The sequence below is a fragment of the Balaenoptera acutorostrata genome, chromosome 8 (assembly GCF_949987535.1).
Source record: "Balaenoptera acutorostrata chromosome 8, mBalAcu1.1, whole genome shotgun sequence".
NCBI classification, from domain to species: Eukaryota; Metazoa; Chordata; class Mammalia; order Artiodactyla; family Balaenopteridae; genus Balaenoptera; species Balaenoptera acutorostrata.
In genome coordinates this window covers 60,106,986-60,124,275 of record NC_080071.1, presented here as the reverse complement: position 1 = coordinate 60,124,275, position 17,290 = coordinate 60,106,986, and the positions used below count along the sequence as shown (strand labels likewise).

General features: G+C 41.7%; 1 protein-coding gene across 7 annotated transcripts in view; it reads right to left on the bottom strand.

Moving 5' to 3' along the window:
• Positions 1–519: 519 nt before the first annotated feature.
• Positions 520–17,290, bottom strand: part of CASP10 (caspase 10) — a 29,956-nt gene continuing 13,185 nt past the window's right edge. For 3 of the 7 annotated variants that reach the window (XM_007190504.3, XM_007190506.3, XM_007190507.3), the window contains 5 exons: positions 11,788–11,827; positions 9,922–9,998; positions 8,979–9,087; positions 7,623–8,115; positions 520–5,386 (listed from right to left, as the gene is read on the bottom strand). In XM_007190504.3, coding sequence (XP_007190566.2) covers positions 5,233–5,386; positions 7,623–8,115; positions 8,979–9,087; positions 9,922–9,998; positions 11,788–11,827 — 873 coding nt within the window. In that variant the 3' untranslated portion in view covers positions 520–5,232. Of the gene's footprint in view, positions 5,387–7,622; positions 8,116–8,978; positions 9,088–9,921; positions 9,999–11,787; positions 11,828–12,479; positions 17,168–17,290 lie in introns of those variants that run through there. The other 4 variants (XM_007190505.3, XM_028168632.2, XM_007190508.3 and 1 more) reach the window with 2 other exon arrangements.

Here is a 17,290-nt window from a genome sequence, read left to right as displayed (position 1 = left end):
AGGAAAGGCAAGGGTGTTGAGGGTTGGTGCAAGAGAGTGAGTTTAATGATGACACACGGACTCTAGTTGGGTAAAGAGGGAGTAAGGGAGTGAGGGGTGATGTTGACATTGGAAAGATGGCAGATAGTGTCAGTGGACTAACTAGAGGCCCCCGTGGCTCTGAAGACAGCTGAAGGGAGGGTCCTAGAGGAAGTGAGATGGAATTGTAGGAGGTGGTTGTCAGAGAGGGGCACACTTGAAGTTGAGACTTGGGTGGAAGTACAGATATTGGTAATGACAAAGTGTACTGGATTCGTGACTGAGCGGACATGGAGGTTAGGCTCACTTAAAGGGGGTGGGGAAGATCAGGGACAAATGCAGAGTGAAATAATGGGAAAGTGTATGCCAAATTAGAATTATAAGTGAATGAACTCTTCTTCTTTGTGTGTTCTTGTATTTCCCCAATATTCCACAATGAACATATATCACTATATAAGCAGAAAAAAATCATTAAGTAAAACCAAAGACACTACTCAGAGGTAAAAAGGAAAAAAATGTCTTTATTTATTGGTAAGGCAATTACTACTATTTACAAGTACTCAGTCCACAAAGCTCATAAAGTTATTCCCATTCTAGAATTGTACCAGTATTTCCAGGCATCTTACAGCATCATTTTAAATAAGACCAAATGAGAGATGTGAGTTTCACAGTGTATAATATATACTTTGTTTCAAGAAATTCTTATTTTAAAATGCACATATATTTTTCTTTGTTGTATTTGCATTTGCACTAAGAAACCCTGAAATTATCTATGGGATGAGGAGGACAGAGGACCGGGCAGGCAATGCACAGAAACGGGGGCAAGACTTTTCTTGAACACCCTTTCATATTTTCTTATCTTCGAACAATGTAAAGATAGCACCTATTCAAAAATAAATTTAAAAGTAAAATTTAATATAAAATTTTAATAGAAAAACCCTCTTTTAAATTTTCATACATGCAAAAGTTATGTTAAATACAATGTCTGTATTGCCAAATCGGTCTTTCTTTAAACAGGAAATTCCCTTATTGTTTTTTTAAAAGGGTTCTACTTTCAGAAATTTAGTTTCTGTTTAAAGATACAAATATGTCACTATATTCTTACCACATCTTTAAGAGCAAACTGCAGACTTTTGACAAGACTCAGACCCTACCAGAAAAAAGTTAAAAAAAAAAATTGTCACATACAATATATACCTCACCAGACCATAGTTACCCTTGCTTGATATGTCTCCAGAGTTTAGAATGAGAACCCACGGTTCTAAGTACGTTCTAAGGGGGTAGGTTCAAGTCCAACAGAGAAAAAGATAATTAAAGCTGTCTGCAGGTGAAACCAGATGGCAGGATTGCAAAGCAAGAGATACACAGGATTGCAAATCCTCCACTAACAGCTGTGAGACTTTGGTAAGTTTAACACTCTGAAAGCTGGACCACAGGGTCTCTCAAATCCATGACTCTGTGTGTGGTGTGAGTTCCCTCTGCTGGAAGAGTTAAGGGGAGGGATGGTGAAGTAGAGTCTATAGGGTTGAGAGGATGGATTGGAGCAGGTTTCAAACAGATTAACCACTGACACTTGACAATAAACCTGAGAATCCCCAGCCACGGACCCTAATCTATGCTACATTTAAAAGTGCAGTGTAAAGTTCATCACTTTCTGTGGGCACCCGGATGTGAGCACAGAAGTTATGTGGCGGTACTCAAATACGAGGTGGTCATACGGAAGAGAAGGGCACTTGTATTAATTTGTAAAGATTATCCCCAAAAGGAATGACAACATTTAAAAATGACAACATTTAAAAATGAAGGGCACTTGTATTAATTTGTAAAGATTATCCCCAAAAGGAATGACAACATTTAAAAATGACAACATTTAAAAATGAAGGGCACTTGTATTAATTTGTAAAGATTATCCCCAAAAGGAATGACAACATTTAAAAATGACAACATTTAAAAATGAAGGGCACTTGTGTTAATTTTTAAAGATTACCCCCAAAAGGAATGACAACATTTAAAAATGACAACATTTAAAAATGAAGGGCACTTGTATTAATTTTTAAAGATTACCCCCACAAGGAATGACAACATTTAAAAAATGACAACATTTAAAAATGAAGGGCACTTGTATTAATTTTTAAAGATTATCCCCAAAAGGAATGACAACATTTAAAAATGAAGGTGGAGGACTCTCAGACCCTGAAGATAAATCCACAAAAACCTAAGGGCCCAAGAATTTCAGGTTGAGAACTTGACTAGGTCACTCAGAAAGTATCCGACCTGGAAAATTCTGTTAATCAGATACGGCACACAAGTCGTCTATAAAATGAGGTAAATGTCTAATTTGGTTCACCTCAGCGGAGACTTGATCACTGATCTTTGGCTGCTATTCAGCCTCATTCACTGTTGTGTTAAACTGATCAGTGTCTGGTCTGATTGGTCAGTAACCACAATGTACTAGTTGCGTATATGTTTAAATTACCTGAGTATTGGGGGAATAATTATATTGCGAAGGGAAATGCCACGATATCAAACCTGCCCACCAACATGGTGAGTCCCTGAAGCAGACGCCAGTAGGATGCTGTAGTGACTAATAGTCCTAATAATGCTAAACATCGGTAGTATCATTATTAAATAACTAACATTTGCATAATACTCTATCAAAAGTTTTCATGTCTTTCATTTTGTTTGGTAGAAGCCAAACTTTTGAGCGATAAAAGAGAAAAGAAAAGAAAAAATTAACTACAGCTCTTGTAGGTTGAGCAAAACTAGGCAAAATATACAGAAACCTTATTCCATCTGCCATTTTCATCATAAATGTCTGGAAAGACAACGGCTGTAGGCACTGCCAAATGGTTGTGATCAATCATTTCCTTTTGTCTCTGGACTCTAAATTCACATACACACACACACACACAAATACAGACAAGTGTGTATATGCTCCATTTAGGAAAAATGAGCCAAGAACGATTGCACTCCTGTTGTCTGTATAGACCCATGACTCACAGGCATAAATGTCTAGTGATTCCTCACGTGCTTGCTGGAGGCCTCTGTAAAGAAAGTTCATGGAAAGTTTCCTGATTCTAGAGTTTAACCCTGCACATGCACTAAGTTCCAGTGAAACAGAAATATAAAATAGGCCACAGGCCCAGGACTTCAACATCAAGCCCCACATATTTCTGATGCAGGAGAATTCATCACCTGTGTTGCCCAGCTGGACTCAGAGCCAGGAGCTGGCCTCGTTGTTCCTCAGTCAGAGAATATCAGCGGGTGTTGCTACTGTTGATTTGAAGCTAAAAGTCAGCAGGAATTAGATGCAAAGGAACTCAAACCCTGCTACTTCTATTAAGGTTACGACCAGAATACTGCTACCATGGGCCTTATATGCACCATGCCACAATTAGATTTAAACCTTAATCCTCCCAACAGATAATACTTCTCTGCTATATAGATAAGGCTCAAAAAACTAGCTTGATTTAGTGTCTCAGAGCAAGGGAATCACAGCATACAACAGAAACCCAAGGCTTCTCTCTCCAGACCCTTTACTCTTTCCTTTGTACCAAATCATGCTTCAACTAGCAAGGGACAGTTAAAGGGCCAAAAGCTGTGTATATCCAATTGGACAAAGACTGTACCCACCAGCTGTTAGCTTTGACTTGTATGAACAATGATTTTGGAAGATCATCCTGACATATATATGAGATTTGTTTCCTTGGTCAACCTACATTCAAACCCATGTAATTACTAGCTACATTATAACAAGGTTCTTATGAATATTTCTCATTGCAAATTTGCCAGACATTAATTTGACTTTCATAAAAATAATTATAAAATCAAGCATCACTGAGTTATTTTTTCTTCATTCCCTGACATCTTTCATGAGCATCTACATATCCAAGAAATGTTCATAAAGTCCTGTTATGACCCATGACATTCCAGTTCAGTTAAGTGGGAAATAAAATCCTGTAAACAATAGCTGGCTGGACGTTGTAGCAAATCACTCTGTCTCCTTGGGCTTCAGTTTCTTCATCTATAAATGAAGTCATTAACCACAGGACTTTCAATCTCCCTCCTTCCAGGAACTAACATTTAATTCCTTCCAAGAATTAAAAATTCCTCTTGAAATTAAAAAAAAAAAAAGTTCAGTACATAGGAGTGTTCACAACCTTAATTTTTAAAGTATCAAGGCTTCCATACAGAGCCACCCCCTCCAGAAGGCATAGCCAGACACTGCCTGGCTAGAGAGAGCAACAAGCCCTGTGAACACCTTCAGTCCCTGAGGCCGCCTCTCTCCTCTTCACTTTGGGTCAGAGGAGCAGAGCGTGTTAGAGCAAAGGCAGGGGCTGTTGACTACAGTCAGCTGCCAACCCTGAGGACTCTGACCGAGACAGATGCTGTGTGCAGATTGAGTCCTGATTCAAGCCTCACCTGAAGCCAGTCTCCGCGTTCACGTGTTTTCAGGTGAAAGAAGCAACCCATTTTCTTTTTTGCTTTAGTTGGTGTGAGGTGGGTGCTCTGTCAGCGACGTCTGAAAGGTCCTGACCAACATGGAATTTAATACAAGGTTGTAAAGTCTGTGCTCCCAGAGCAGCTGAATGTGTCTGTCTTCACGCTGAGCTGTCATCTTCCAAGAGCCAACCCTGTTCCCGGCCCAGGAGAAACATTGCCTGCTTCTAGAAACACCTTCCTTACACTAAAGCAGGAAATGGGTGTGGCATAGATCAAATTTTAGGGGAGAATAGGGAGAGGGTCATTGAACCATGATCTCATCATCATCCAGTGTCCAAAACAAGACCATGCAGAGGGGATACAGAATTATAACAAGGGGTGAGCATATATAGAAGGGAAATCTAAGCTCAGTCAAGGCCACGAACAGTGGTTCTGAGCTAAAAGGAACCTTAAAATATACCCGGTCCCACCTTTTACTTACACAGATGCACAAACCGAGGCTAATCACTTTTTTCTCGGGGTGCCCAACTAAATTCAAGACTACAGTCCAAGGCTCCAATAAAGAAAGTTTTCTACCATTTAGACTTATCCAAAAAAAAAACAACAAAAAAAAAACAGATTTTGTTGTGTCAGAAAATAGGGTATGTTCTTCTACTAGAATGACAGGTGGAAGCCAGCTCACTACCTGTCACTGATTTCTATGACGGGTGGGAGGTTGGAAGCGATGCCCAAAGGGTCCTTTCAAGTTTAAGCGTCGATCAAAACTTTCTACTATAGTAAAAGTTCTTCCTGTGGCACAGGGAATACTACTTTTTTACGTAGTGTGAAAGCAGGCTGCGGCATCTGTTTTTTTTTTCCGCGTTTGTCCGCTTGTCGACTCACATCATCGTTGACAGCGGTGAGAATGGATAAGATATCTTCCTGTCTGCAGGCAGAAAAGAAAATATATTTTCAACCAGGAGATAGAAATCACATACCAGGTCTTAGAAAACAGATTCTAAAATATGTGGCTTCTTCCCAGTCTAGCATGCCAAGATTCTAACTGGAAGTTTGCCAAATATAAAGAAACATTTTTTCTGAAATTAAAAAAGAAATGCTAAATTATATAAAATTTTTCAATTCTACAGTCAGTATTTAAGAACATCATAATAATCACACCTTGCATTTTAATGCACTTAGTCCACAAAGACATTTTGCATATAATTATTTTTCTGTGTTCTTCCTTCAAGCTGGTAGGTAGGTAGGTAGGTAGATAGATAGGTAGATAGATAGATAGATAGAATAGGAGGTGATAGATATATAGAGAGAGAGAGCCTACTATTAATAATACCCTCTCTATTCTAGGTTTTGGGAGGGATAAAGGGCAAATATGACACAATTCCTGAACTTAAACACTTAGAATACAGACATGAAACATGTACCAAGGATAGCACAGAGACAAATTCCATAATACAAGGCAGAATGTGATCAACACCGCATGAAAAGTAGGTCAAAGTTCCCCTGCAAATTCTGAGGAGAAGACAGTGCCTCTGGCTGGGAGAAGAAGAGAAGACTCCATAGAGGAGGCAGCATTTGATCCAGGGCTTATGTACATTTACCAGAATGTTCTGGGGGTGGGCAATACATATCACTGGAAGCAAAGCATAGGCTCTGGAGACAGAACTCAAGTTTGAATCATGCCTTCATGACTGGTTCTCAGCACCTGCAGTGCATCCTGCATCACACTAGCTGTTCTCTCTGTCCAAAGATCTCCCTGTGGCTGACTCATCATTCAGTCTTGAAATATCGCCTCTACCAGGAAGCCTTCTCAAGTAGCTCCCTGCTCCACACTCTATATCATTATTCTGTTTTGCTTTTCATAGCAGGTATTACTTCCCAAGATTATCTCACTAATTCAAATATTCATTTACTTACATTTTTATTATCTGTCTTCCTGTCACTGAGCGGTAAGTCGCATGGAGAAGAGATTTTGTCTCTCTTGTTCACAACGATACCCCGAGCCCCCAGCTCAGTACCCAGTACAGTAGGCACATAGCAGGCCCTTGATAAATAGTGCATTTTCCCTGATGCCATAGGAATTGGTATTTGATGGAAAGGTTGGTAAAGAAGGAAAAGCTAAGGTGACTCAAGGCTCCCATCCTGGTTCCCAATCCTGAATTCCCAGAATTGGAACCATTCCTAGAAATGGGGATTCAGGAGTAGGAGCCCCTGGAGAGGGCTAAGAAGATGAATTCAGGACTGTGCATATTGAATGTGAGGTCCAAAGGCAACAGAGAGGTGGGATGTCTGGCAGGCTGTGAGAAATGCATAGGACTGACCCAAAGAATGAAGTTGACTCAACCCGGCATTCACTGGTCCAGCAAATACTAATCAACCTCAACAATGTATCAGGTACTGTGTCGGGTGCTGAGGATATAAGGTTAAATGAAACATCTCTGCCTTTCAGAAACTCAGAGATGGCAATTTGGGAGATGTTTTCATGGAGTTGCCAGTGGCCTCCAGGTATAGCTAAAGCTGCCAAAAGGGGCTATAGAGAGAGAGCAAAGAAGAGGGGCTGGGGCAGAACCTTGGTGAAGGCCCATTTCCATTGTACCAGGTAAACAGCATGTGACAGAGACAGGAGGAAAGTTGTCAGAGCAGTGGCAGGAAACCAAGGGTATTATAATGCCAAAGGCAGCACATGGGCATTCAGTAAATATAAGTGATTGATAATAAATAAATGAAGGAACAAATAAAAGGCCTCCCTGCCTATACTGATGCTGTTCCCTCTCCCCAGAATGTCTTTCACCCTGATTATTCACCTAACATCTATTTGGCATCTCTAGAAGCTTCCCCTGATCCTCCATATCTGGGTGAGGTACTAGTTCTATATGTTCCCATAATGCTTTACAATGTATATTTACCATAGGGAATGATCTTCCCCATATTCTGTCTTTCCAGATTGTGAGCAACTTGAGGACAGGGACTGTGTCTTTTTTTCAATTCTGTATCTTCCTTTCCAGTTATGTGCCAGTGCTCAATACAGGTGTGTTGGATGGGTGGACGGATGGATGAATGGACGCATGGATGGATGCATGGGTGGGTGGATCGATGGATGAACAGGTAGGTGGATAGATGAATGAATGAACAGGTAGGTGAATGGAACAACTCAAAACTCTCACCTTGGGACCAAGTCCTTCAGATGATTACACAGAGATTGGATATACCAGCTACCTTCCTCCACGTGCCGAAAGGACACGTAGCCGGGGACAGTGGCCAGGCCAAGAAGGAAATCCGCCTCAACGGGAACACTGTCCTGAAGGGAAGGGGGCACGTGCTCGGGATTTACTGCATCTGCTTCAATGGATACGGAAGGTTGTATTTCTTCACCTTGACAGGCCTGGATGAAAAAGAGTTTGGGTTTGTGAGCCAGAGCAGGACACTGCTGAGCTGTGAAGTGAGACATGATCTGCCGGATGGGAATGAGGTCCCCATCAGAAGAGTAGACAGCTCCAAATTTCCCATGGGTCAGAACACAGAACACAAAGCAGTCTCCATCAGCATGGCCTGGATGAGTCTGAAATTGCTGCAGAACCTCCTCTAGGCGGCCTTTAGTCACATTGACATAAATACGCACGCTGAACCCAAGCCACTGAAACACGCGCTTCAGGCACTCTGTGAAAAAGGAGAGAAAGGGGAAATAGGGAAATGGAGGGAAACACAACGAAACGAAGGGGTGGAACAATGCTAGTAGTTATAAAAATCTGCATAGCAAATAGGCTGAAGCTTTGGACGTTTTTTTCTACTTTCATAGCAATAAAATTTTACAATTAACCTGCCTTTTTATAGTAGCCACAGTGCTATCACAATGACCCTGTGAGTCAGCAGAGGCCAGAATTTTATCCTATTTCACAGAGGAGGAAGCTGAGGCCCCGTGAATCTCCCACACGATCACAAACCTGGTTAGTGGTGGAGGGCACAACTTTAACCCAGGTTGTCTCATCTGACCCAGGTGCTCTCTCCCAACCAGAGTCGTAAATGGTCAGGGACTCTGGTCACTCCTTAAGCAGGTTGGTGACCCCAGGAGCTATGGTCTGAAAGTCTGTGTTCCCCCTCAACCCCCAAGGTGAGGGTATTAGGAAGCGGAGCCTTTGGGAGGTGCTTAGGTCATGAGGGTGGAGCCCATTAAGAAGACCCCAAAGAGCAATCTTGCCCTGGCCGCTGAGTAAGGTTACAGAGAGAAGACGGCCATCTGGGAAGTGGGCTCTCACCAGATACCGAAATGCCAGAGCCTTGATCTTGGACTTCCCAGTCTCCAGAACTGTGAGAAATAAATGTTTGCTGTTTAAAAGGCATCTAATGGTATTAGACGCCATCGGATGGACTAAGACACCAGGAATGTACAGGAAGCTTAGAAACATTTCTGATATCATCCTTATATTTACATGGAAGATAAAAACTACAGAAAGAAAATGTGAAAATAAAAAGTGATTTTAAGATTTCTAACTTGCATTTCATGTGCTTCCAGACTCTCTTACCAGCATCTTTATTGGTCCCTGGTCTTTTTGACAGTGAGGTAAAACTGTGGTTATTGACAACAACACAAAGCCCTCTGTGTTTCCGATCCATCCTGTACACAGCTGTCTCCTTGAAAGAAGAAGAGACAGGAACCACTTATTAGGGAATCCTCATTTTAAAGGTTTAATGTTTCTAACCAGCCACTGCATTTATCAGTACCAAAGGCAGAGAGTTCTCAAGACCCTGGTCCTGATCTGGAATTAATGATTAATTCCAAGGTAAAATGCCAGGAATTCCTCATTAAAATTCAAACTTCACCTGTCTTGACTGCAGAATGTGAATTCGCAGTGTTAAATAATAAAATATGTATTTTTAACTTTGGCAAACCCAGGGTTTATGCAAAAGCATCTTTCTTGTTGGATTAGCAAAGTGAAGAAAGCATAGGTAAGGATCTAACAAGACAACAAAAATATCAAATGGTAATTTGTTTTTTAAAATGGTAAGATTCTGGAGTGATCTGATTCCTCCAAAAACAGAGAAATCTCTTTTGTAGAGATCACAGTGTGAATTTTAAAATATGTGCAATTGTTTTTGAAGATTATTGTAAATAGCATTTGATTACAAATTAGCTGAGTTGGCTTCAGCAGGGCCTCTCTGTGGCTAAAATGATCTCCTGAAAACATGGTACAGCTTTGATCCAAGCAGAAAAGAAGTGGCTTCAGTGGATGAAAAAGAAATTCCCCCTCTGCATATTTCAAAGGATATGCATGACTGAAAGGGCGATAACATCACCTCCATAGCCAAAGGTCAACACACTTCTGATTATTACAGAAAAAGGCGAAAAGAACAGAGACAATCACACAGAGACAGGAAGACGAACCAAGATAGAAACAAAAATCTGAGCCCACAGAGTCATTAAGGGCTGGACCCTAGTTGGAGAAGACCTGAGGAAACAGTGCAAACCTTTGTGCTGGTTTCAGAAGTTAGAGTGTCAACAGATGCTCCCAACATCTCCACGGAGACCGGGGTTGCTCTGTCACCTGGAAAGACAAGTACTCAGACTCTTCAAATATCTTTCCCCAAACACTTAGATTTCCTTACAGAGGATGGGTTGGAATCAGCTCAAGTGTTTCTGGTTAAAAGTTTGCTTGGGTTGAGTCAACGTTTATCTGTCACTGGATAGAGACAGGCTGGGCAGACACCAAAAAGAAAGAGGGGGCGGGGGGGAAAAAAAGGCCCAGCGACCCAATTTGGGCAGAGCAAAAATCACCACAGCCCTGGGATCAATTTAGTCATGGCTTTGGCATTGGCTGCGGACTGCACTGCTTTGAAGTGCACCTGCAAACTCCCTGGTTCCTCCGGATAAGAATCCTTCGTAGAGAGAGGAAGCCAAAGATGAGTTGTCAGATGACAGTAAAGGGAAAATGTGACTTGAAGCTTTTCTTCTCCCACACATGCCTGGCAAGTTTTCAGTAGAATCCGGAAGCTCTGCCCTCGTCTGTGAGGCCTGAGTTAGCTATTAACCATGGTTAAGGGTTAGTCCTGGGCACTCAGCTCAGGCTGAGCAAGTCCAGGATCCTCCAGACCAGAGACCTACCAAATGGGACCCCCGCTGCAGTCCTCCTGCGCACCTGTAAATTCCCCCTCAACGTGGGAGAAGGTAACTCTCCAGCAAAGACAGGTCTCAACTTTGAAACGGCAGAACTGCAGCACGGAAGGAAACGTGCTTGTTTTTCAGAGAAGTGAAACCATTGCCTGAGCTCTTGTAGCTGCAAGGGGTTAGAGCCAGGTCCTCAGAGCGTGTGCTCTGAAGTCAGACCGTCAGTTTCAAATCCCAGCTGCACTCCATTCTAGCTGCGTGACCTTCAGCAAAGCACTAGACCTCTTGGGTCTCAGTTTCCTCATCATTAAGTGGGAATAACAGTGGTACCTATCTCCAGGTGACTGGATTATTAAAGGAGATAAGTCCTAGAAAGCTCTTAGAACAGTGGCTGGCACATGACAAGAGCTCAGTAACAATAATTCTCATCCACATCATATCATGCAGCCTCCCAGATAGGCAGAAAGACAAAAGTCCCTAGGAAAGTGTATTGGACTCTGAAGTTTACATTTCCAGGAAAAAAAAGAAATGAGGAATGGACACATCACAGACAGAACACCAGAACCCTGATTGTTTGTAAGCAGTTTAGCCCAGTGGTTTTTCAAGGTCATGATTTCTGGGCAAGGATTCAGAGCATTAAACACACTGTTGCCAAGTCCCTCCCTCTGACCGCCTCTTTCCCTCTGAAAAATACAAGCAGCATCTGGAGGCAATACTATTCTACAGAGTCCACATTCTGTTCCTGATGATGCTGTTGGCAGAGGGCTTTCGCCCGCCAAGGGCTCCGTCCCTCCCCACAGAGGGTGACCTCATTCTGAAGGGTGGAGGGAGACCAGCACTGCATTCCCCAGATGCTGGTAGGCTAGGCTTTCCAAGCAGAAACCACCCAGCCCTCGCCATCCGCCCCCATGGAAAAGCCTGGTATAATCCACGCATTCAGTGGCTTGCCCTGAATTAGAATAAAAACTGAATCCTCCACTAATTTGTAAGCCTTCTCCCAAGTCACCCCAAATTGCTTGGTATGTATCAAATATATCTATTACTGCCGTACTGATCCAAGTTATAAAAAGTGTATTAGAGGGAATTCCCTGGCTGTCCAGTGGTTAGGACTCGGCACTTGCACTGCGGGGGAACCCAGATTCAATCCCTGGTCAGGGAACTAAGATCCTGCAAGCCGTGCAGCGCTGCAAAAAAAAAAAAAAAAAAAAAAGTGTATTAGAAACACCTACCATTTCTCTGTACATGCTCATCTTGCCAGGACACCTCCTGCTGAGGCAAGAGGAAATTCATGAATTGCAGGAAATTCACACACTTAGGGTAAGGGCTGAAAATCTAGGCTTGATTCAGAGAAGAAAAAATACCTGATCCCCAGCCATAGAAAAAGTCACTAGCAGGTAACAAGAAAAGACCAGAGCAAACAGGAAGGTTCACAAAGACACAGCGGCAAAAGTATATGACACATACACAAAGATATTTATTCACTGCAGCATTATTTGGAAAAACTGAAGACTGGAAATAACCCTAATGTTGACCAACAGGGAGCGGTCGAAAGAACAACCAGTTCGTCACACAGTGTGGTAGAAGGCGGAAGACCATCTCCCCAGGAGATACTGTGACATGAAAGAAGTAATGTGAAGATTGGTATTTAGTGTGCTTCCTCTTGTATAATAAAGGAGAGGGCTTCCCTGGTGGCGCAGTGGTTGAGAGTCTGCCTGCCAATGCAGGGGACGCGGGTTCGAGCCCTGGTCTGGGAAGATCCCACATGCCGCGGAGCAACTACGCCCGTGAGCCACAATTGCTGAGCCTGCGCGTCTGGAGCCTGTGCTCCGCAACAGGGGGGGCCGCGATGGTGAGAGGCCCGCGCACCGCGATGAAGAGTGGCCCCCACTTGCCGCAACTAGAGAAAGCCCTCGCACAGAAACGAAGACCCAACACAGCCATAAATGAATGAATAAATAAATGAATAAATAAAAATTTAAAAAAAAAAATAAATAAAGGAGAGATACGAGTGGGTTTTTTTCAATGGGATAAATCAAAAAACTAATAAAAATGGTAACCTATGGGGGGAGGAAAAGCAGGGCAGGGATGCAATGCAGACTTCTCTGAGTGTACTCAATAGTTTTTCCTTTTAGTTTTATAAAATTAAATACAAAATTGAAACACAGTTTAGGGCCTTTGTGTTTTCTGCATCGACTCCACTCCCACCACCCCCAGCCGTTAGCCTGCAGCTGAAAGCCCCAGAGGGGACGTGGCCACGATGTTTTGGGGAAGGACTGACTCTGCCACTGGCTGTGTGGTGGGCAGTACCAGGACATCTGTTTGGCGTGACAGGCAAGTCACCCCCAAGTCACTGGGGGCGCCTCCCTCGTGGAGCCCACCAGGCTTCTGGCTGCAGGAGGGTGATTTCTCTTCGAGCCAGACCGGAGCTGCACTGCCTCACTCCCTAGCTGCCTGTGAGAAATGGAAGTCGTTTCTAAGGGGTGTGGCTCAGCCGTAATCTCCGAAGTGCGGCTGTTCCCGGCTCTGAGGGAACAAAGGCAAGAAGTTTAGTTTCACTTTCCAGAAGACTTCCTGCCTTTCTTTTTGCGAGACACATTTCCCTTTCTTCTGCACCAGAGTCCTCCTCAACAGGATCCAAGGGCCAGGCAGGCTGTTTTCTGGGTTTGCACAGTTGGTTTTGAAAGCAGCTGAGTGAATTTTCTGGAATTAAGGGCATCACAGATACAGCAGTGGGCTCAGCCCAGGCATCTCCAGGCCCCAGGTTTCTTTGGTTTGTCTCTTCCCTTGTGCTGATAAAATCAGCCAGAAAAAGGACTAGGAATAAGCTTTAGGGTCTGTCTGGCTCTCTTTGTCTGAGAATGTTGCATCCCCTGTTGATACCACCCAAGTAGCTGTGTCAGAGAGGAATGAATGAATGACCCATTGCCTGGCCACACTTGGTCTTCTTTCCAGTGTTTTCCAGATGGGTCCAGTAAGGCCTTAAAAAGCAGCTGTTGTTATGTCTCCTCGTTAGAGGGCATGCATGTCTTTAAGAAAAGGCTAGGACACACTAAGAAATATTGATTTGGTTTTTAAACAAATTAGGGGATGCTGCTTGAAATACAGTTTTGTTTTGTTTTGTTTTGTTTTGTTTTACAACCTAACTGTCCATCGACAGATGAATGGACCAAAAAATGGAGTATATATTTGTACAAAGGAATATCATTCAGCCCCAAGAAAGAAGGAAATCCTGCCATTTGCAAAAACGTGGATGAACCTGGCGGATGTTAGGCCAAGCGAAATAATCCAGACACAGAAAGAAAAAAATGTATGATCTCACTTACATGTGGAATCTAAACTAGTTGAACTCACAGGGTAGAATGGGGTTGTCAGAGGTTTGGTGGGGTGGAGGGGTGCAGGTGAAAAAGTGGAGAGATATTGGTCAAAGTGTACAAAGCTTAGCTATACGGGATGAATAAGTTCTGGGGATCTAATGTACAACATGGTGACTGTAGTTAACAGTGTATTGTATACTTGACACTTGTTAAGAGGGTGGATCTTTTTTTTTTTAACATCTTTATTGGAGTGAAATACAGTTTTGATAAAAGAAATTTTCACATATTGAGGAACAGGGAAGTCATCCTGGCTTATATATGAGTTAACTTGAATTTTATGCTAACTAAAACAGCCTGTTTGTGGCCTATCAAGCATACACTGTACATCTGCTTTAATTATTAAAGAAAAGGGTGCACTGACCAGAAGTAAAAAATGTCCATAGTTAAAAAGATTAAATGCCTCCCTTCCTGGGGCACCAATGCTGGTCCTCCTTTGAGGATAAGACCGTACCGACTTAGGTGCCAAGGCCATACCGACTCGCTGTGTACGTGCTGATCTGTTTTTGGTTTTAGTTTTGAAATCTTGAAGGAACGTTTCCCTGACTTTTTTGATGTTCTTTGCTCTGACAAGACATAAAACTGCTGAAAACCATGCTTCTCTGGAACAGTTTCTCAGAGCTATCTGAGAAACTGTCTTCCAGGCTATAGTCCTCAGTTTGGATCAAATAAAACCCTTTTCTATTCCTGTTATAGACTGTTTATTGATTTTTTTTTTGGTCAATAGTTTCTTCTCATTAAATGCAATTGTTGGCAGTACTCTTTTATATAAGAAAACCTTTCAGGTACATATGAAACATGAGATAATTTACCAAGTTTTAGTTTATCTGTCACTTCATGGAGAGAGACTGGTGGCCTAGATAACTTTTAAGACACCTTCCAACCCTGAGAGCCTATGAGCATGTGTGTAACATGAGGTGCTGCCCTCCAAAGCCTCCTGCACTCCCAGCACCACCACGGCTATTCTCCATCTTCATCTGGCCATGACCAGAATCACCCAACAGCAACAAAACAGCAGCACTTCAGAGGTTAAGGCTGAGCCACACGCCTTAGAAACTACTCAGGTTCTAGGAGGCAAAGGGGAAAGTCCTGTGTGTGTGTGTGCGTGTGCGTGTGTGTGTGCACGCGTGTGTGCATGTGTGCGTGTGTGTGCGCCCACGTGTGTTTTCCACTTGCAAATCAGTCTCTGAGCACAAAACCAGGTAAAAATGTGGGTGAGGGATGGAATTAAGCTGAGTAGGCAAAACAACTTTTGAGGGAGAAAAGAGGGCTCTTGCTTACAGTAAAATGCTGAGGAGTAACACAAATGTGGAGAGAATACTGGAGTTTGAAAATCATTGCTTTTCAATCATGCAAGAATCATCAATGGATGCTCAATCTAAGGTGACATTTTAATTCATTTCAAGGGAAAAAATAGTAACTACATAAAATTAACTATATAGTAAAGAAATCAGACAACATCTGGACCAAATAATCAAAATTTAAATCATGAGTAGGGAGCCAATGAACACCACATGCCTGCAGATGGGATGCCCTGAGGAAGATATGGTATCATTGATGTAATATTCTGGCCAGAATAGATAGCTTGAATCTAATCATGAGGTAACACCACACACACACGCACGCATGCACACACACAAAGAGGAAAATTCTATTTTTTTAATAAAAGGTGGTGGTGGTGGTGACTATATTCTTCAAAAGTGTCCATGTCATAAAAGAGGAAGAAAGTTGTGGAAATGAAAAGATTTAAGGAGACTAAAGAGACATGACAACTAAATACAATATATGATCCTAGACTGAATTATGTACTGGAGGGAAAAAAGCTATAAAACCTGTAAAAGATATTATTGGGTTAATAGATAAAATTGAAATATGGACAACTGACTTGGTGAAACTATTGTATAATTTAATTTAACTGTACTATAATCTGTAAAACAATATCCTTATTATTATGAAATATACACTGAAGTATTTAGGGGTAAAGAGCCATGATGTATGCAAGTTACTCTTAAAAAGTTCAGAAAAAATTATGTGTGTGCGTATACAAATAGATAAAGAGAGAGCACACAAATGATAAAGCAAATGGGACAAAAGTCACAACAGGTAGGTGAATCTGGGTAAACAAATTTTGTATTATTCACATTTTTTTCAACTTTTCTATAAGGTTAAACATACTTCCAAATTTTTAAATAATAATTATAACTGTAAAAATATGACAGCATGAAAATAGTAAAGAAGCTATGAAAGAATTTTTTAAGAATTAAAAAATGAAACTTCCAGGGTGGGAGGGAGATGCAAGAGGGAGGGTATATGGAGATATATGTATACATATAGCTGATTCACTTTGTTGTACAGCAGAAACTAGCACAACATTGTAAAGCAATTATACTCCAATAAAGATGTTTAAAAAAATAAAAATAAATAAAAATAAAAAACTTCCAAAACAACCCAATTAAAAAATGGGCAAAGGACTTGAATAAACATTTCTCCAAAGAAGATATACAAATAGCCAACAAGCACATGAAAAGATCAACATCACTAATCATTAGGGAAATGCAAGTCAAAACTACAGTGAAATACCACCTCACACCCATTAGGTTGGCTACTATCAAAAACCAAGAAAATAACAAGTGTTAGCAAGGGTGTGGAGAACCCTTGTGCCTTGTTTGTGAAAATGCAAAATGATGCAGCTGCTATGGAAAACAGTATGGTGGTTTCTCAAAAAATGAAATATAGGGAATTCCCTGGCAGTCCAGTGGTTAGGACTCAGTGCTTTCACTGCCCAGGCCCAGGTTCAAACCCTGGTCGGGGAACTAAGATCCCTCAAGCTCCGAGGCACTGCCAAAAAAGAAAAAGAAAAAAGAAAAGGAATATAGAATGATATATGGTCCAGCAATTCCACTTCTGGGTACACTCCAAAAGAATTGAAAGCAGAGTCTCAAAGAGATATTTGTACACCCATGTTCATAAGCAGTATTATTCACAATAGCCAAAAGATAGAAGTCATTCAAGTGTCCATCCATGGATGAATGGATAAACAAGATGTGGTATATACACACAATGGAATATTACTGAGCCTTAAAAATGAAGAAAATTCTGACATGGATGAACCTTAAGGACATTATGCTAAGTGAAATAAGCCAGCCACAAAAAGACAAATACTGTATGATTCCACTTATATGAGGTACCCAGAAGAGTCAAATTCATAGACAGGAAGTAGAATGGTGTCTGCCAGGGTCTGGTGGGAGGGAGAATGGGGAGTTAGTGTTTAACGGATATAGTTTCAGTTTTCAAGATGAAATGAGCTCTGGAAATTGTTTATACAACAATGTGACTGTACTTAACAATATTAAACTATACA